Raw genomic sequence first — 20099 nt, 5'->3', positions numbered from 1 at the left:
AAATTAGTGAACTTCTTTAATGTCAATATTTAACATTCATTCAGTCTTTTTTTTTTTTTTTTAGAAAATAATAAATCAGAAATTGGAACTTTTCACACTTTTCGTTCAAACAAATTGAATAAAAAATGATGTTTTAAATAATAACAATAACAGACGATTTCTTGCATTACTGAGACAAATTGTTAAAGACAAGCGGAAAGGGGAAATATGAAAAAAAAAAATGAATAAATAAATAATTTGAAAATTAAACAAACACAAACTCTCGAGATCTTTATTCGAAACAAAACAAAAATAAAATCAGAGCATATTATTTTTTAAATACGAATTCAAATAAATATATTAAAACTTGTCACAATTTGTTTTGTTCATTTTTAACTTGTTTTTGTTTTCCTATGCTTACTAAAAAAATGTCCTGACTAATAAAAACCACCACATTTATTTTTTGCTTTATTTTCATTATCAAACATGAAAAAAAATAAAAAATGATAATAAATACATAATAACTTCCTCCGACGAGAGTGACCCATTCCCATCAGATACAACAACCACACTCTGTGAAGAAGGACTTGAATTTGAGTTGCAGTCAACCTTCAAGTGGCTCATTCCAAGATGACCTGTTGACACGCTGAATAGCTCTCTTGTTGATAAAAGTGCTCCTGTTCCGATCAAACTCTCCGTCCTCCCTTTCCCAATGACCGAAATCTTCTTTGTCCCAATCTCAACTGTTGTTGTCTCGCTTGTGTGATCCCCGCCCATCAGTGTGACTGACAGACTCACTTGAATCACGCTCTTTTCAACTGCAACACCAATGGTTCTGCATGCATATGATTCATTCACTCCGCACAACTCTTCTGCGTTTCCTCCACTCACAGCCACAAATCGATTGAGAATCCCTCTCTTCAGCCAATCCTTCTTTTCTGTGTGCTGAAATGTCCAACCCGTTGAACTCGAATAATCATGTCCATAACACACTCTCTTCTCGTCTGTGTTTGTGGTGTAGCATTCATAAAATGGATTGTCTGAATTCAAAAAGACATTGTAATAATCCAGATATACCATATCGTGGCCAAGTGGGGGATTGGCTGAACATTTGCATCCGTGGAAGAAGAGGAAATAACAATAAACCGTTTCATCCGAAACAGCTTGTTTTGCTGGCTCCAAATGAAGCCCTCCTCCATATGCAGTTGCTGAACATGAAATAAACTGAATGCTCCTCATTTTAAATTGATTGGGAACAGTTTTACAAAACATGCCTCCGCCGCCTGTGCTTGTAAGTGAACATGAAGTGAAACTGCAGTCAAACACGCATGCACTCTCCCCTCCTCCACTTTCTGTTTCAATACATCCTGTTTCTGAAACCTGAAAATTTTCAAGAAGAAGTCCTCCTCCGTAATTAACTGCTTTACAATTCTGGAATTCACAACCGCTGATTCGGGCACATGATGAAATGGTATGAGCATACATTCCTCCTCCATATTGATTTTGTGCTGTACACGCATTGAACACATTATTTTCGATACGCACAGACATAACTGTCAAGCACATAATTCCACCTCCACGGCTGTATGCAAAGCAATTATTAAACAGACAATTCGAAACTGAAAGTTCTCCATTTCCCTTGTTGTACATGAAAATGGCCCCTCCACTCGATATCCCGTCTGTGGTGGAATCAGCTTCTCCTGTTGTCCTCGATCCACTCCATTCGCACCAAGTGAATGAATTTGCTCCATTTTCTGTTTCGTTCTGTCTGTCTGGAGTCAGCGTATGACCTGCATTTCCTTCACATTTAACATTTCTTGTCCTGCAACATCCAACGAATGATGTATTTGAAACAGATAAGGAAGCCAAGGGATTGTTGAGGGAAGGGACAATCCCTCCATCATATGCATCACAAACAGAAGTGAATGAGCAACTGCTCATCAAACACGAGGTTTGGGCTGACGCAGTGGTTGGAGGTGAGCATGCATCATTTGCTGTTGAGATGTTGAAAAATGATAATTTGGAGAGGGATACAAGGGGTATTGAAGGGGATGAGAGGAATGGGGCTGATGAGACACAAAAAGAAGAGAAGTGTGATTCGCTCACCGAAATACTCCCTTCAATGCCTTCTCCATCTCCATCTCTTTCTCTTTCTCTTCCTCCTTCTTCTTTTTCTTCACCTCCACCCTTCTCCCCTCCATATCCCTTCCCTCCAAACAGCCTTCCCGAGTATATCTCTCCCCCTCTTCTCCACCCTTTCAATGTGATGTTTGTCAACACCCCAATGCTCCCACTCACATCAAATGCCCCTGCCTCATTGTCCCTCCCCATCCCCACAACAAACTTTTCATCTTCTTCCCCTTTTCTCACTCTTCTTCAAATGCTCCTCAAAACATTCTCTCTTCAAATTCCTTTTTCCTCCATTTCCTCGCCATTCATTCCTTTTCAATCTGTTTTCTAATTCATACCTTCTTTTTCTCAAATTCTTTTCAGACTCCCTCTTTTGTCATCTCATCAGCTTTTCGCTCTTTCTTCTGTCGCTTCCCCTCCTTTTCTAAAATCCTAATCTCTTTTAAATAAATATATATATACAAAAAAAAGAAAGAAAAGAAATTACAAGATAAGATGCTATTATTATGATAAATAAAAACTCATGCCTTTTTCATTCGCTCCTCTTCACTGACTTTTTCTTTCTTCTTCTTCTTCTAATATTGATTCTTTCTTCCACCTCATCCATCTTCTTCGCCTTTGATTCCAATCTCATTGTCAATCTCATTCCTTTCCTTTTCTCCTGAAACATTTTCTCTTTCCAATCCTCACATTTCCTTCTTCTCCAAGAACTCCAAAATCCCAAATCTCTGAATTAGATGAAAAAGAAGATGAAAAAGAAGGGGAACGAAAACCTGAATAAAACAAAACAAAAAAAAAAATAAGAGGCTAATGATGGCAAAGAGAAAGAGAAAGATGACGAAAAGAATCAATGGATTTCTTTTTAAAAGCGAAGAAGAATTAGATGATAATGAAATAGAATATGGCAAAGAAGAAGTCAAAGGCGAAGAATTCGATGAAGATGTGTCTCGTTAATAAAAAAAATAGGAAGAGAAAAAGAAAAAAACAAAGATAACAAAAAATGCGAAGATGAAGAAGATGAAGAAGATGAAGAAGATGAAGAAGATGAAGAAGATGAAGAAGGATGAACAACACAAATCCACCTCCAATCAGATTTTCTTCTTCTCTTTGCCCATTCCAATAACTGAAATCTTCTTTGTCCCAATCTCAATTGTTGTCACCTCGCTTGTGTGATTCCCGTTCATCAGCGTTATTGTCAAGCTAATCTGTATCTCACACATCTCAAACGCCTTCTTCACTGTCTGACACGGAAATGTTGTATTTGCCCCACACAACTCAAAATTATCATTTCCATTCGCTGACACATAGATCGTCTTGTCCTTCAGCCAATCCCTTTTTGATGTTTGGTCATATATCCAGGTCCCTGATGGATTATACGCATAGCACACTCTCTTATCATCTGTATTTGTCGTGTAGCATTCATAGAACGGGTTAATTGATGATAAATACAAATTATATGCATCTACAAAATAGGCATCATGCCCATATGGATTGGAGGTTGTTCTGCATTTGCATTCATGAAAAATAAGAAGAAACAATAAAATCCATCATTTGGCGCTGTTGCTCGATTTGGATACAGCTCCAACCCTCCGCCATACGCCGCTGCTGAGCATGAAATAAATTGGACGCTCCTCATTTTGAATTGTGTGGCAGGAATATTAACACAACGCATGCCCCCTCCGTCAGTGCTTGTGACCGAGCATGAAGTGAAAATGCAGTCAAACACACACGCACTCTCCCCTCCTCCACTTTCTGCTTCAATGCATCCTTGTACTGAAACCTTGAAATCATTTAGATAAAGTCCTCCTCCATAGCTATTTGCTTTGCAATTCTGGAATTCACATCCGCTGATCCGAACACACGATGAAATCAAATAAATGAACATCCCCCCTCCATATCGATTTTGCGCATTACATGAATCAAATGTGTTATTCACAATCTCAACTGATTTAATGTTGTAGCAATTAATACCTCCACCGCACCAATGCGCAACGCACTCACAAAACACACAATGCGAAACTGAAACAGTGGCAGATGACTGATTGTACATGCAGATTGCCCCTCCGCTTGACACTCCATCAGCCCACGAGTCACTTTCTCCTGTCGTCTTCGATCCGCTCCATTCGCACCAAATGAATGAGTTTGCTCCATTATCCGTTGTATTTTGTCTCCCTGGAGTCAACTTTCCATCTGCATTTCCTTCACATACAACATTCCTTGTTCGACAACACCCAATAAATGAGGTGTTTGAGGCTGTTAAGGAAGCCAAGGGGTTGTTCAGAGAAGGAACAATCCCGCCATCATATGCATCGCAAACTGATGAGAATGAACAGCTGCTCATCAAACATGAGGTTTGAGTTGACGTAGCGGATTGAGGTGAACATGCATCATTTGCTGTTGAGATGTTGAAAAATGATAATTTGGAGAGGGATATAAGGGGAATAGAAGGTGATGAGAAAAATTGGCAAAAAGAAGAGAAATGAAATTCATTCACAGAAGTTCTTCCTTTCCCTTCACTTATTTGCCACATGATCCTTTGTGCCATATCGTAAAATATCCCAATGCAGCTGTATCCATTTTCCTGCCTCATCTGCTGCTGCTTCCAAAAAAAATTTTTGTAAATAAAAAATTCCACAAAAATATCTTTTCCCATTCTCTTCAGTTTTTTCCGCCTGGCTCATTCTGCCAAACACTCTTCTGCTGCTGTTTTCTCCCAATTTCTTCCAGGAATGCCCAGAAAAAAAAGCAGTGTTTCCACATCCCATGTTTCATGCTCCCCCAGCGCTTCTGGCAACACCTGATCGCATCACACATCAATCAAATCAAAAAAAATACAAATAAAAATAAAAAATGGAACATGAAGAAAATGAACAAACAAGAATAAAATACCTCCACAAATCTTCATTTCCCTTCACTCCCCTCATCCCCTGTTTGCCTCTCTCCAATTAACTCTCACCCCAACATCATCCACTCCAAGCACCACACCACACCACGCCTTCGCTTTTCAAATCCAATTCCAAAAAAAAAAATAATATGTTGTTTTCACACTCTCTTCCATTGCCCATTCAACCTCACTTTCACCATTCTTCTCTTCCCTTCTTCCTCCATCCAGCCCTCAACCAAAAAAAAATATAGAATATCTCTTCTTCCCATCTTCTGCTCATTCTTCAAGCAAGGATTAAAAGAATAAACAGTCTGCGCTCCATCGACATCCCTCAGGCAACATATGATGGCTTTCCGCGCATCTTTCGGCAATTCACTCAATATTCTGAATAAAAATATGTATCAAATAAAAAATATCATGAAATTTTTATTTAAGAAAATATACAAATTTGTAAAAAAAAAATGTGAAAGATATTTTTAAAAAACAAAACAAAACAAATAATAACAAACTATTTTATAATGAATTTTCTTCACACACTTTTTCTAATTCGTCCTTTCTTCTTCATTTCCTTTTTTTTCCCCAAAATATCGTTCCTTTCTGTCAGCAAAATTCATTTATCCCGGCTACGTTTCTTTTCCACTTCTCCTAAATATTAACAAAAGCTCAATCCTCTGTTCTGCTTCCTCTCGAATTACCTCCACAAACTCCATTCCATAAAAATGCAAGCAATGAAGAAGATTCCATCTGAAGAATCCTTTCCCATCTCTTTCCCAAATCTTCTTCTTCTTCTCTCCATTTCCCCTCAAAACAACAGCAATACTATCCCACTAAATATCACAATCCCTGTCCCCCCAGCTCCCATTCCCCTTCTTCCAACCAAAAAAATATAAATATCTCCATCCTTTTTCTGTCTCTTTCCATTGCAAAACACCTCCCATAATCAGCTCCTCATCTTCCTCTGCCTCCACACCTCCAATGCAAAGCGCCAGCGCTGATGTTCCTTCTTCCTGTCTTCCTCTGCCTCCGCCTCCAACACTTGCCCCGCAAATGAGAGGAGCGTCCAAACGGTCCTTTCAATAAAAAATAAAAAATGATAAAAAAATATTCTTTCTTTTTTTTTTCTTCTTCAACCCCACTTTTCCTTCTTATCAAACACTCACTCGCAAATACTCTCCCTCTTGCTCCGCCTCATATGAGCCCTCTTCTCTCTCCCTGCATTTGAAAAAAATCACATCTCCTCCCCATTTCTTCTCCATCTCAAATCCTCACCTCCAAAAAATATATTCCATTCACTCCACCCATCTTTTCCCCCTCTATTCCCTCCTCGCCCCACCTTCAACACAACAAATTCCATTTTTCAAATAATAAACGCAACTTCCACACCTTCCAACTCACAAAAATCGAAAAAATAACCCCTCCCAAACTCCATCCCTATCCATCTCCCACGCATCCATTTTGCCTCTTAAACCTCCCAAAAACACCTCTTTTCCACAAAAAACATTCTTTTATCGCTCCTTTCCCTCTCAAAACCTTGTCTCCTCCAAAAACTCAACCCCATCACTCCACACCATAAATCCATCCTTTTACAATCGCATTGTCTTCATATGCCCGTTCAGCCACGGCACATCGAGTAGGACTTTCTTTTCTTTTGTGGCTCTAATTCGTTATGGAACATGATCAAGAAATGCCAAATGCTCAGAAACTGCCAACGGGGTCAGATTCAGAAGCTAAAACAAAGACAGGTTGACTAAGTGAAATATTTTTAGTGAAAGGGTTGGGTATTACAAAGAATATCCGCTTGATGGAAGATGAAATTGTTCATATTTATTGATGGAATGCTGTGGAGCAACAATATTTTCGATGGAAATGAAGAATTTTCAATGTATGTATTTTATATTGTTCTATATGTTGTGAAGATATTTCCATCCGTAACCTCTCCAAAGTCGTGATTCAGACGATTTATAAAAAATGGACAATTTATTCCATGCAGAGCAAGACAGAGAGGAAGGGAGCCAAATGTTATCTTACAAATATATTACTAGAGCCTAGATGTGTTTTGTTACGAATGTTTATGCTTCTTATTATGGACTCAACATGCTCTGGATAGAAATTTGATGAAAAATGAATTTTAATGGAGCAGAAATCAACGGTATTGGAAAATGTTCAAAGCTATAAAGGAAATCTGAAAGATTTGCCCGAATAGGGAACCTTTTTGAAGATGGCGGGGATATTTTCAGAAAAATTTTGTTGGGGAGATTGGGGCAAATAACTGAAACAGGATATTGGAGGCAGTTGGAGCAGAACAAGGCGCATTTCTTGGAATAAGAAGGGCAAGACATTGCTTTTATGGACCGGGGGGAGCGATGGAACTGGATTTGATTACTTGGCTTTTGAACCAAATATACGAGAAAATCAGAAAGTTTGGCGTTATACAAGAAGCTTGGAGTGGATTACAGGCAAAATGGACTTTGAGTCATTTGACCTTTGTCTTCAGCCTTCTATCATTGAAACGTTATTCACAAGAGCAGAGAACGAGACTGTGATGCTGAGAATATCTTCTGACAGAAAATATATAGTATTCAAACTTGACAATAACATCGCATTCACCATCTTTATCATCTTCTTCTTTGTCATTGCCATCATTGCTGTCATCATCTTCTTCTTCATCTCCATCTCCATCTTCATCTTCATCCCCTTCATTTCCTTCATCGAATTCTTCTTCGTCATTATTTTCAAATGCATCTCCTCAACAATTAAAATTTAATATAATTTTATCCTACTTATCCATTATCATATTTGTCTTCCTCTTCTTCTTCCTAATATTCTTCTTCATTTTCCTCCAAGCCTTCTTCGCCTTCTTCGCCTTATTCCTCTTCTTCTTCTTCTATCATTCTTCTTCGCCATCTTCGCCATTATCTACCCCTCTTAATTTGACAATTTCATTTTTTCCTTCGATTTGCCCTTCTTGGCCATCATCGTCTCATTATTCTTCTCAACTTCTTCCTCTTCTCAGTCGTCCTCGCCTATTTTTGAAAACACAAGTTGAAGGAGCAATTTGAGTGGAAGCAGAACAGGAGGACGGAAATGGGATGAATTTTTGGAGGAGCAGAAGAGAAGCAAAGCTGTTGATTGAATGACGGAAGAATGAGATGGGGGAAATGGGTGCTTTTGCAGAAAGGAAAAATAATCTGGAGAAGGAGAAAGAAGAAAGAAGAAAGACAGAAAGACAGAAACAGTGAAGAATGGAGATTGTTAAAGGCATGAATATATGTTTTTTTCATATAAAAGAAATAACATTTTTTCAAAAATTTTACAATATATTTTCTTTAATATTGCTTAGGATCTTTTTGGAAGAATATCTTCATTGGATAAAAGCGCAAGGGTTGAGAAAAGATGGCTTTTTGAGCACTTTTGGAAACACAGTTGAAACAATTTTAGGGCGTGCGGAGGAATTAATCAAAGAAAATATATGAAATGAATGGAAAAGATGGGATTTGCGAAATGGAAAAGGTATTTTGAAAAGAAGGAGGGGAAGCGATAAAAGAGAGAATGTGAGAAATTGAAGAAATGGTTGAAGGAGAAATTTGACAAAAATTCGAAAAGAAAAAGACACAAAAGCGGATGTTGAAGCGAAAGATTGAGAAAAGAATATGATACTGATTTTTCATAATTCATTTTATATATTTTTAGTTTTTTCATATTTTTGATATTTTTCTTTTGTGTTTAATTTCTAATTTTATATTGAATTTTTTTGTTTTATTAAATATATTTTTTAAATGATAGCAGGAGCTTTTGCGCGAACATTCAAAATCGATGAAAGAAAAAGGATTTTTGAAAACAAGCAGAAGATTGCAACAGAAGAAAAAGGGATATGGGGAAAGCAGACGATGAAGAAGGGGCAAAAGAGATGGGAAAAGGGATACGGCCATATTGAGGTATTTTGTGAAATTTCACCAAGAGGCAAGGGAAAGAGAAGGAGGCGAAGATGGAAGTGTTTCGACATGCGAATCTCTTATCTCATCTTCAACAGCATTTCTTTCATCACCTTCTATACCCCTAATATCCCTCTCCAAATTATCATTTTTCAACATCTCAACAGCAAATGATGCATGCTCACCTTCAACCTCTACGTCAACACAAACCACTTGTTTGATGAATAGTTGCTCATTTTCATCGGTTTGCAATGCATATGATGGCGGGATTGTTCATTCCCTCAACAACCCCTTGGTTTCTCTGACTGTCTCAAACACCTCGTTTGTGGGATGTTGTCGGACAAGGAATGTTGAATATATTGGAACTTCAGGAAATAAGAAACAACCAGGAAGACAGAATATAACAGAGAATGGACCGAATACATTCTCTTGGTGCGAATGGGATGAGTCGAAAACAGCGGGAAAAGGCGATTCATGGGCAGATGGCACATCGAGCGGGGGAGCGATATGCATGTTCAATTTGGGAGAAGGAATGTTATCTATTTTATTTTGCAAGTTCAACAACTGCTATTCCGACGCATATGGGGGAGGTGTATTTTGCCATGCGATCAAGACAATTGTGTGTGAGAACAGCACATTCAGCAGCTGCACAGCACAAGCAAATACAGGTGGCGGAATTCATGCTTATTCGATTTCATCATGTGTTCAGATCAGCGGATGTGAATTTCAAAAATGTTCTGCAAATGGCTGGGGAGGAGGTTTGAGACTGGATGATTTTCAGGTTTCAGAAACAGGATGCATTCCAACAGAAAGTGGAGAAGGGGAGAGTGCGTGTGTGTTTGACTGCAGTTTCACTTCATGCTCAGTCACAAATACTGTTGGTGGAGGCATGTATTGTGTTAATATTCCTGCCACACAATTCAAAATGAGGAGCGTCCAATTTATTTCATGTTCAGCACGGCAAGAGGGAGGGGGATTATGTTTGCATCCAAATCGAGCAACAGCACCTGATAATAAATTATATTGCTTCTTCTTATTTTTTCATGAATGCAGTTGCAGAGATGCAGCCAATCCACGTGGGCATGATGCTGAATTTGCAGATACATACAATCTGTATTTGGATTCAGGAAATCCATTCTATGAATGTTACACAACGAATGCAGATGATAAGAGGATCTGCTTTGCATACAACTACTCGAATGCAAGTGTTTGGACATATGATCAAACAATGAAAAAGGATTGGCTGAAAGACAAGACGATCTATGTTTCTGTGAATGGGAATGACCTGAATGAGCTATGCGGGTCAAATGAGTCAAATCCGTGCAAAACGGTGAAGAAGGCGCTTGAGATGTGTGAGGTGCAGATAAGCTTGACAATCACACTGATGGAAGGGAATCACAAAAGCGAGGCAACAACGATTGCGATTGGGACAAAGGAGATTTCGGTCATTGGGAAAGGGAGGACGGAGAGTTCGATTGGAACAGGAGCTGTTTTCCCTTTATTCAACAATTTTCGTCTTCTTCGTCTTCTTCGCTTTCTTCATCATACTCGTCAATTTTTTTTAAGATTTTTTTTGTGTGAGTTGTTGGAGTGCAAGCGAAGCTGAGATTGGAAATAAGCAGCAATTTTTGGAGCAAAAGAGAAGCAATGTTGTTGATTGAATGATGGAAGATGGAGATGTGGCAGCGGGTGCGTTCACAGAAAGGAACAATATCTTGAAAAGCGAAAGATGAAGAGGTGTGTGAAGATTGTTAATTATGAAAAGATTCTAATTATTGCCACATTGTATTTTATTGTATTTTATTGTATTTTTTTTTTAATTTGTTGAAGTTATTTTGTTTTTGATATTTCAATAATATCCTTTTCATTTATTCTCTTCTATTTTTCTGTTGATGCTAGAGTCTTTTCAGAAGTCTTTGATAGCAATGAATGCGAATGGAATATGGAAAGAAGGCAGAAGATGGAAATGGGAGAAAAAGAGATTATCAAAGAAATAGAGGAGGAAGAATGTTGGAATGTTGTTTCCGTTCAGCGGAGTTGAAGAAAAAAGATGCTTTTCCATTTTTAACAACATGGTTTTCAGAGGCAGCAGAAGAGATAGTGAAAGGATCTGACTTTTGGAAATATTCTGTTACATGGCGCGGAGATGCAAAACAGGTGCATGATAAAAAAATTAAAAGAGAAGGAAGCGTTTCAATATGCAAATCTCTCATCTCATCTTCTGCCCCATTCCTTTCTTCACCTTCCATTCCCCTTATATCCTTCTTCAAACTAATATTTTTCAACATCTCAATAGCAAATGATGCATGCTCACCTTCAACCACAATGTCAACACAAATCACATGTTTTATGAACAGTTGCTCATTTTCATCGGTCTGCGATGCATATGATGGCGGGATTGTCCCTTCCCTCAACAACCCCTTTGCCTCTTTGACTGTCTCGAACACCTCGTTTGTGGGATGTTATCGGACAAGAAATGTTAAATGTGAAGGAACAACAGAGATTCCATTGAAACCAGACAGACAGAATGAAACATTCAATGGAGCAAACACATTCACTTGGTGTGAATGGAACGGATCGAGGACAACAGGAGAAAGTGACTCGTATACTGATGGAGTGTCAAGTGGAGGAGCTATTTACATGTACAACAAGGGAAATGGAGAACTAACAGTTTCTCATTGCGCGTTCAACGACTGTTATGCATATTGTAGAGGCGGTGGGATTATGTGTCATACAATCAAATCTGTGCGTATCGAAAATAATGTGTTCAATGCCTGTACAGCACAAAATCAATATGGAGGAGGAATGTATGCATATGGAATTTCAACATGTGTTCGGATCAGCAGATGTGACTTCCAGAATTGTAAAGCAAACAGAGAAGGAGGGGGGTTGAGATTGGATAATTTTCAGGTTTCAGGAACAGGATGTGTTAGAGATGAGAATGGAGGTGGAGAGAGCGCGTGTGTGTTTGACTGTAGCTTTTCTTCTTGTACAATTTCTGGTGATTGCGGTGGGGGCATGTGCTGTTTCAATATTGTTCCCCAGTTCAAAATGAGGAGCGTTCAATTTATCTCATGCTCTGCAATGAGATATGGAGGAGGGTTTCATTTTAATCCAGATAGACAAAATGCACCAGATGATAAGATTTATTGTTTTTTCCTTTTCTTTCATGAATGCAAATGCAGGGATGCATCCAATCCATATGGGCATGATTTAGAATTTGCAGATTATAACAATGTTTTTTTGAGCACAGGAAATCCGTTCAAAGAGTGTTACACAACAAACACAGATGACCAGAGAGTGTGCTATGCATACAATTATGCAAGTGCAAAAGCTTGGTCATATAACCAAACATCAAAAAAGGTGTGGCTGAAGGGTTGGACAAAGGTTCTGTTTGTGGGGGTAAATGGAAGCGACTCGAGTGGGCTGTGTGGAATGGGCGAATCGGCTCCATGCCAGACGGTGGGACATGCAGTGGAGACGGGCTTGGAAGAGCTGAGCTCATCAGTCACGCTGATGGAAGGGAATCACACAAGCGAGACAACAACAGTTGATATTGGAGAGAAGAAGATTTCAGTCATTGGGAGAGGCAAAGATAAGAGTTCAATTGGAACAGGAGCACTTTCATCGGTAGGAACGCTATTCAGTGTTTCAACAGGTCACCTTGGTTTATTGCACATGAAAATTGATTGCAACTCAAATTTAAGTCCTTCGCCGAATGTGGTTGTGGTATCTGATGGAAGTGTAATATTTTCATAGAGTTTAGAAGCAAATTAGTCAAATGAGAAATGGAGTAAAATATTAAATAAAAAATACACATATTTATTACAAAAAAGATTTGATTTGCACATTTCTTTTATTTAAATATTTGGAGTTTTGTTTTCAGATGCATATTGTTTTCATTTCATTATAATTTTTATGGATTTTTCTGTTTGATAGAAAAAAGAAATAATTTTTCAAAAATTCAAATATTTGTTATTTTTAAGAATAAATGAAAAAGGAAGGAAAGAAGAAAAACCTCTTCAATGTCTTTTTTTTGAGTTCAAGAAAAGAGAGAAGATTGTTGAAAAAGAAATATCCCAAGTTATTCTTTTTCATGAAATGTTCATCATCTTGTGAATATTACACATAGGCATGTGATTGGAATTCTTTGTCAAATAATCTTGTTCATCTTCAACAGAATAATCTCATTTCTTGTATTTTTGTTTAAATCATTATCCTTTTTATTCTTTTTATTCTTTTGTTTTATTGAATTTTCAAATGTGATCTTTCATTCCTTTTTTTATCAAAGAAGAGATATTTCAATGAATTATTCCTGTTTTCAATGGGAAAAAATAAAGTTATAAACTTGTTTCTTGTTTCTTAAATTTTTTAAACACGTAAATTCAAAGAAGGACGAAAAAAAATAACAAAAGATAAAACTACAGAATGAAATATTGAAACATTTTCAGAATAAAAATTATTGTTACAGACTTCATGAGATTTCATCACTTTGTTTTTGAAAAATAAATATTTCCAACGTTTTTTTTCTTTTTTTTTTTCAAATCATCTATTGAGTTATGTCCATAATAGAATAACTTTTAATAAAAACATTCAGCAAAAAGAAATGATGAGGATTCATTCGAATTGAGTTATTTTTGTTGAATGACAATCCAGGATGAGAATCATGATTTCAAAAATAATCACCCAAAAAACCTGGCTGAATCTTTCATTGAGTTGAAAATGTTTTCTGTGATTTGTTTGAGATTATTTTTATGTATTGAGTGTTTTTGCTTTTTTTCACTGCTTTTCGAATGCTCAACTGAAACACAAGGGTTCAATTAAAACATAAACGATGAAATTGAGGAAAGCATTCAAATGAGAATATGGATGATTATTTTTAAAATCATGACATTTTTTGGAGTATGTGTAATTTTCTGATTCGCAGTTATTTGCAAAAGAATTTTCAAAAAAGCGTAATATGTTTTCAAATTATTATCTTCCAAATGCATGTGATCACAGAAAGATAGAGAAGCACATTGAAGATTTCAATATAAACATATGATAGATTTCTAAGTGTTTGCGACAAATTGTTAATTCGAAAATTTTGATAGGAAAAATATGAAATCAAAAAGAATCACCCACACTCCAAATTATGAAAAGAATTAATCTGTTTGGTTTGACTTTTTCTTTTGAATAACAAATGGGTGAATGTGTGTTGAGTCCTTCAAAGGAAATCTTCATTTTCTGTGAAACAATCATTTTTGTTGAAATCACCAATATTTCCAGTCATCAGTTCAGGTGCAAAACAAATATCCGAATACAGGAAAATTTTCGTTTTTCAAACATTTTCTGCACAATTCATCATAACTTCTTTTCTCCAAATAAATTCAACATTCTGGCTGGAAATTATGAATAAATTTCTTTTTCATGTTTGTTATTAAATACATGAACTGTGATAAAATATTGTTTGGAAACAAGAAATATGTGTTTTTCAAACAATTTTTATTTTAAGTGTATTTTTATTGAAAACAAAAAATTCATTCACAATTCGTATTTTTTTATTGCAATCGATTGAAGTTTCACACTTTTCCCCCATTTATGGCAGACATTCATTCTCCATATCATTGACTGAAATGAAAAAGTGCTTCAACCTTGAAGAGATAATTCGACTGAACTCGGCGGAGTACAAAATTTCAATTTCTAATGGATTTTTATCAGGAAATATGTTCTCGGTTCAATGAATCATTCAAATCAAATAGATTTTGCCTTTTTAATTCAAATCATTTTATTCTTCTTTTTGAAGAATGTTTTATTTTCTGAATCACTGTTATACTTTCAAATCAAAAAATGAAAAATATGATTTTTTTTGTTCAAATCAACAAAATAGTCAGACAAAGAGTTTTTGATATCATTGTTCGTGGATGCACTGTTTTCTTGTCCAAATTCCTTGAAATGATAAATATTTCGTATTTTTCAAACATATTTTTTTCCCCAAAAGAAACCAATTCAAATCTCGCTTTTTGCAACCAAACAACAATCAACAACAATCACAAAAAAAAATAATTTATTATCTTTATTTTTTTGTTCAACTCAAGTGGAATGAATCATTTTTTTCGAATTTATTGATCGAAATATAAGTTGGAATGTGATTTGGTGAGAACAAAACTTATTTTTTTTCTCCAGAAACACCGAATACTTCTTGAGCAACGATGTGACATCGCGAGCAGAATGGAGAGGCTCGCCAGGTGCTTCATTACCGAAAATGACATGTCTTTTTTGGCACGAACAATGAACAGTTTTGCATCTAAATCACCAACTTTCCTCATTCTCATTGTTTCCGCAGTTGTTCCACAAAAAGACACTCGCAGTTACTGGGCGTCCGCCAACAGAGTCTGGCGCATGAGCAGCTTCACGGAATCTTTCCAATTTGTATTTTGTGTGAAAGGAGGGGAAACGACAAGAAACGAGATGTTTTCATGAACATTCAAGATTGAGTGCGATTGCTCGAAATACCGGTTGCATGTTGCCAAACATGAATCCTGCCACATGGAATTCATGCACTATTTTTTTTGGACGACAACCGATGCTGAATTTGAATTTATTATTTTTTTTTTACAAAACAATGCGGAACCGAATCTCTCACAAACCACGTGGAGTGAGAATACTCGGAGCATTGTTACACGGCCTCGCATATATCGGATATTTTCTCTTCAATGCCTTTGCCGACTTGAGCCGATGACGATTTTTTGGTTGCTTGTCACAATTTCTCCATTGACTTGAACAGAGCGATTTGTTTGTCTCCAAAAATGAGCAAAATGCAACAATTCGTATCATGGATTGAGCTGATGAAGCTTTTCGCAAGCCTTTTTGCAGATTGAGTCTTGATGATTTTTCACTGATCCTTTTGAATAATTCTCCGTTCTCTCCAAAGAAGCGTTGTTGGAGCCTCAGAACATGATTTTCTTCCAAGCATATTATTGTCCTTCTACAAAGAAATTCTACATGTTTCTTCACCACATTCATTGCTCAACCACCTATTTCAGCCTCAGTGGAGAAACTCTACCAAAGAAACGATATGAAAAGACAACGAGACTGTCATTTGCCATTCAATCAATGATGAACATCCTTCCCCTGCCTTCATTGGTTCTATTTGATTGCAGCATTTTTTGGAATATGAGGCCATCTTCAACAGCAACTTTATTTCTTCTTCTTCTCTAAATATTTGGAAAATCTGATTGAAATTGCCTGTTGATTATTTTTTGATTCAAAAATGTTTATCCTTTTTTGTGTGATTTTGTTCTTCTTTTTCCTTTTTTTAAAATTGTTTTGCTCCATTTCGAAGTTTTGATAAATAATCATTTTCAAAATAACATAATTGTTTGTTGAAATGTGAAATGAAGAAAGAAAGAAAGAAAGAAATCATTTTTGAGTTCAAAAAATATTCAAAGAGTTTCATTTCACAAAACATAAACAAAATAATCTGAAATATCCAACGACAAAAAAAGGATGGAAATCTCCGTTCAAAAAATCAATAAGTTCATGAAAGCTTGGAACGATATCTTCGTATCCTTCTTCTTCCATTTTTTCAATTATTTTTCTTTTCAATTCTGTTCTTTTTGGTTTTTCCATTTCGAAGCGGTCATTCTCCGACCAATTAGTTTTAGGGTCAGCTTTTTAATGGGACTTTTTCCGTAATTGGAACTTTTTTTGTTTTTGCTTGCAAAATTCTGAGAAATGAGAAGTAGTTTTCAGCATTTGAAAAATCCTTTTTAACAAGTTTTGTTCTATTTATTTGCAGTTTGTTTTTATATTTTAACTTATAACACATCGAGAGATTTCGTTTTTTGTTTAATTTCAAAGGACTTTTTCTAGCCAGCTGGGAATCGCTCAAGAAATTGGGGACATGTTTTATATAGCATTTGCTTCGAACTATTAATCTTTAAAATCTTTTTTTCACAAACACTTTTTTCTTGATTTTTTCACATTTCAAATTTTCATCAACATGCTAACATAAAACTGATTATTTCTTTATTAATATAATGAAATGAAAAAAATAAAAATATGATATGAAAAACAAACACTTTCATACAGATATCGCACAAAATACCGGACATCGCACAAAATACCGGACAAGATCGATATCTCAATAACTGCAAGAGGAAGAATTCTGACAATTTTCCTCAAAATATATCTCTTCAATACAAACTCAATTGATAAATGTGACTTTCTAAACAGCTTCATTTGTGCTCATAAAAATTATTTTGAAGAAATTTCGGAGAAACTGGATTTTGAGTTTCTCAAGATTTGAATAATTAATTTTTCTGAGCACAAATGAAGCTGTTTAGAAAGTCACATTTATCAATTGAGTTTGTATTGAAGAGATATATTTTGAGGAAAATTGTCAGAATTCTTCCTCTTGCAGTTATTGAGATATCGATCTTGTCCGGTATTTTGTGCGATGTCCGGTATTTTGTGCGATATCTGTATGAAAGTGTTTGTTTTTCATATCATATTTTTATTTTTTTCATTTCATTATATTAATAAAGAAATAATCAGTTTTATGTTAGCATGTTGATGAAAATTTGAAATGTGAAAAAATCAAGAAAAAATTGTTTGCCAAAAAAAAGAATTAAAAAACAGTTAGATAAAAGTTAGTGCTTTTGAAAACAGTGTTTTTCATTTTCTGGAAATGCTTGGTTGAGTGGGAAAAACCAATTCAAATTTATCAAAAAAACGTAATATCTCGTTAAATAATAAACAAAAATTAAAAAACAAACCGGTAATAAATTGAATAAACTTTGTTAAAATCGGTTATCCAAATGCTGAAAGTCACTTTACACTTTTCAGCTTTTTGTTGTCGAAAATAAAAAAAGTGCCAATAAAAAAAAAAGTCCCATTAAAAAGCTGACACTATTCATTTTCCCTTCGTTTTTATCCTTTCTTTTCATTCACCATGCAAAAAATCTAAAAAAATGCAAGCAATCAAATGCGACTCTATTTTCAAATGTTGGTTGCTGAATGTCCTCAAAAACAGTTTCAAATGCCTTCCCTTTCAGTATTCTATCAAACGTCACATAATATTTTCCTGCTATTTTTCCTAATAGATTTATACACTGATAATAAATTTCTCTGAAATTTTCATTTGCTTCTCGAAACAGCCTTGCAAATCTGCTAATAACTCCAACACATTGTTCAATTTCATATTCCTCCGAAAATGAAATTCAATTCATTGAATCAAACCATCTTGCAAACAGAAGCTCTTCTTCTTCTGTTTCGATTCTTCATTTTTTTCCTTTTTGTTTCTGATTCTCAATTTTTTCAATTTTTTGAATTTTTTTTGTTTTTTCAATCAAATCTTCCAATTCTTTTGGAATGCCACTCCCAAAACGAAGCTCATAGGAAATTGCTTCATCAATGCTATCTTTAGCAACAAAATTGCATTTTCTATTGATAGTTTCTTTATTTCAATCATTTTGTTGATTTTGTTGAACAGTTTTTCTGAAAAAACAAATATAAATTCTTCTTTCTCCATTCTATCAATTATTTCATTCATCTCTTCGATTTTCTTTTTCTGTTCTTCTTCATTGCATTTCTCAAGTTCAGATAATAATTCTAAATTTCATATAAAAAATTTTTTATAAACAAGAATTCAAGTTCAACAATATCTGCAAACCATCAAATTTGCTGTAAATGATTTTTCTCTGCATCTTAAAAAAATAGTATTGAATTCAAAAAAATGGCGTTTGAATGTTCATATTTGACAAGCAATTATTTTGTCAGAAGAAATGCATGAAAAACAAAAAAAGCTCAAAAAAGTTTCAATATATTTGCATAGACATCATACAGTAAAAGAAAAAGATTTTGTCAAAGTTCTACAAAATTCCAATTAAACCGATCAATAAAATTGTATGTTATGGATTTTTTGATCATTTATCATTCAAGAATCGAAAATATTCATGCACCGATTGAGAAATCCGTGAATGAACATTACCTATTGAACTTGGAATATTAATTCTTGTGGAAGAGCCAGACAATGATGGTAATGCATCGGTTTTGAAATTTTACCACATGATTTTTGGAGATTGATTAACCGGCGAAATTCAACAGTTTTATTAATGACACAAAAGACATTGTGCATGTACTTTTTGTTGTTCTATTTGTTGTGAAGATATTTCCATCTGTATCCTTTCCAAAGCGAAGAAATATGAATAATTTAATGAACAAACAACACGAATCTCACATTTATCAGAAGGTGCAGAAATCGAAACATTCGAGGGAAATACGACTATTGGAAAAAAATAAATGGAGAATCAGGCTGAAATATTTGAAAAAAGGAAGGAATAATGAAATTGAATTGAAGAAAACAGTTGCCAATAGGATAAAATATGGACATTGGCTTGAACACAGGTTCTGAAGGTTTGTTGTTATTTTTTTGAAGTGATTATTAATTTTTCATTCAGGATGTTGAAGGAGCGAAGGATTGGATGGCTTTGAAGAAGAAAGAGAAAACCACTGAAGGAAAAATAGGACAGACAGATGAAATTCAAGAAATTTCGAAGATGCCTGGAGTTGGGCTTTGGCAAAGATTATTTTTGAGGAAAGAAGATTTTTTTGTGAAAAAAGGGGAAGTGAAAGAAGAAGAGATGGAATGAAAAAGGGATCGCTCAATATTTCATATTTTTTGTTGGAGAGAGAGGAAGAATCAAATTGAAATTGTTATGAATTCAAAGGATATTATTTGCCAGAAGACAAAATCCTGAAGAAAAGAGTTTCAATGAATTTCTCCGTTGATATTCATTGTCTCTCATCTTCTCAATTTTCAACAATTAATAATCTCATTCAATCCATTCATCATTACCATCTTCTTCTTCTTCTTCTTCTTCAAATATATCAACAACATTTCACACAGCTTCTTCTTCTCTTTCTCCTCCTCCTTCTTCTTCTGTTAATTTTTCTTCTTTATCATTTAATTCTTCTTCTTCTTCTTCTTCTTCTTCTTCTTCTTCTTCTTCTTTTTCTTCTTTTTCTTTTTCATTCACTTCAACAGAATGAATTTCTTCATGATCTGTTTCATCATCAGAGATTAAGAGAGAAATAAAGAGTAAGAAGAAAATTTGCAGATGAAGGAAATTATATAAATTAAAATGAGAAGAAGAAGAATGAAAGAAGAGGAGAAAGAGAAAGAGAAAGAG

The 20099-nt window shown here is 35.2% G+C and overlaps 4 protein-coding genes across 4 annotated transcripts; 1 reads left to right on the top strand and 3 right to left on the bottom strand.

Annotated features, from left to right (window-relative positions):
• Positions 1-352: 352 nt before the first annotated feature.
• Positions 353-2712, bottom strand: MONOS_15605 (uncharacterized protein). The gene is made up of 2 exons (XM_067868493.1): positions 2637-2712; positions 353-2548 (listed from the first exon to the last, which is right to left on the bottom strand). Exon 2 carries the CDS (start codon positions 2308-2310, stop codon positions 460-462), a length of 1851 nt encoding a protein of 616 aa, XP_067733048.1. The 5' UTR covers positions 2311-2548; positions 2637-2712; the 3' UTR covers positions 353-459.
• Positions 2713-2973: 261 nt separating this feature from the next.
• MONOS_15606 (uncharacterized protein) lies at positions 2974-4762 on the bottom strand (the record flags this gene model as incomplete). Its single annotated transcript, XM_067868494.1, has 1 exon — positions 2974-4762. The coding sequence occupies one exon, from the start codon at positions 4760-4762 to the stop codon at positions 3572-3574; it is 1191 nt and encodes a 396-aa protein (XP_067733047.1). The 3' UTR covers positions 2974-3571.
• Positions 4763-5562: 800 nt separating this feature from the next.
• Positions 5563-6661, bottom strand: MONOS_17140 (uncharacterized protein). The gene is made up of 2 exons (XM_067870032.1): positions 6562-6661; positions 5563-6063 (listed from the first exon to the last, which is right to left on the bottom strand). The coding sequence occupies exons 1-2, from the start codon at positions 6562-6564 to the stop codon at positions 5821-5823; spliced, it is 246 nt and encodes an 81-aa protein (XP_067733046.1). The 5' UTR covers positions 6565-6661; the 3' UTR covers positions 5563-5820.
• A 4589-nt stretch (positions 6662-11250) lies between these two features.
• Positions 11251-12684, top strand: MONOS_15607 (uncharacterized protein; the record flags this gene model as incomplete). Its single annotated transcript, XM_067868495.1, has 1 exon — positions 11251-12684. The coding sequence occupies one exon, from the start codon at positions 11251-11253 to the stop codon at positions 12682-12684; it is 1434 nt and encodes a 477-aa protein (XP_067733045.1).
• Positions 12685-20099: the final 7415 nt, after the last annotated feature.

The sequence above is a fragment of the Monocercomonoides exilis genome (assembly GCF_001643675.1).
Source record: "Monocercomonoides exilis strain PA203 chromosome Unknown scaffold8-1962414, whole genome shotgun sequence".
Classification (NCBI taxonomy): domain Eukaryota; phylum Preaxostyla; order Oxymonadida; family Polymastigidae; genus Monocercomonoides; species Monocercomonoides exilis.
Note: the sequence above shows the minus strand (reverse complement) of the source record. Positions and strands in the feature narration are given on the sequence as shown.

What these genes read in the sequence shown, in the direction of transcription:
- MONOS_15605 (XM_067868493.1), bottom strand. Translation starts at nt 2,310, where the DNA reads ATGGGGAGGGACAATGAGGCAGGGGCATTTGATGTGAGTGGGAGCATT.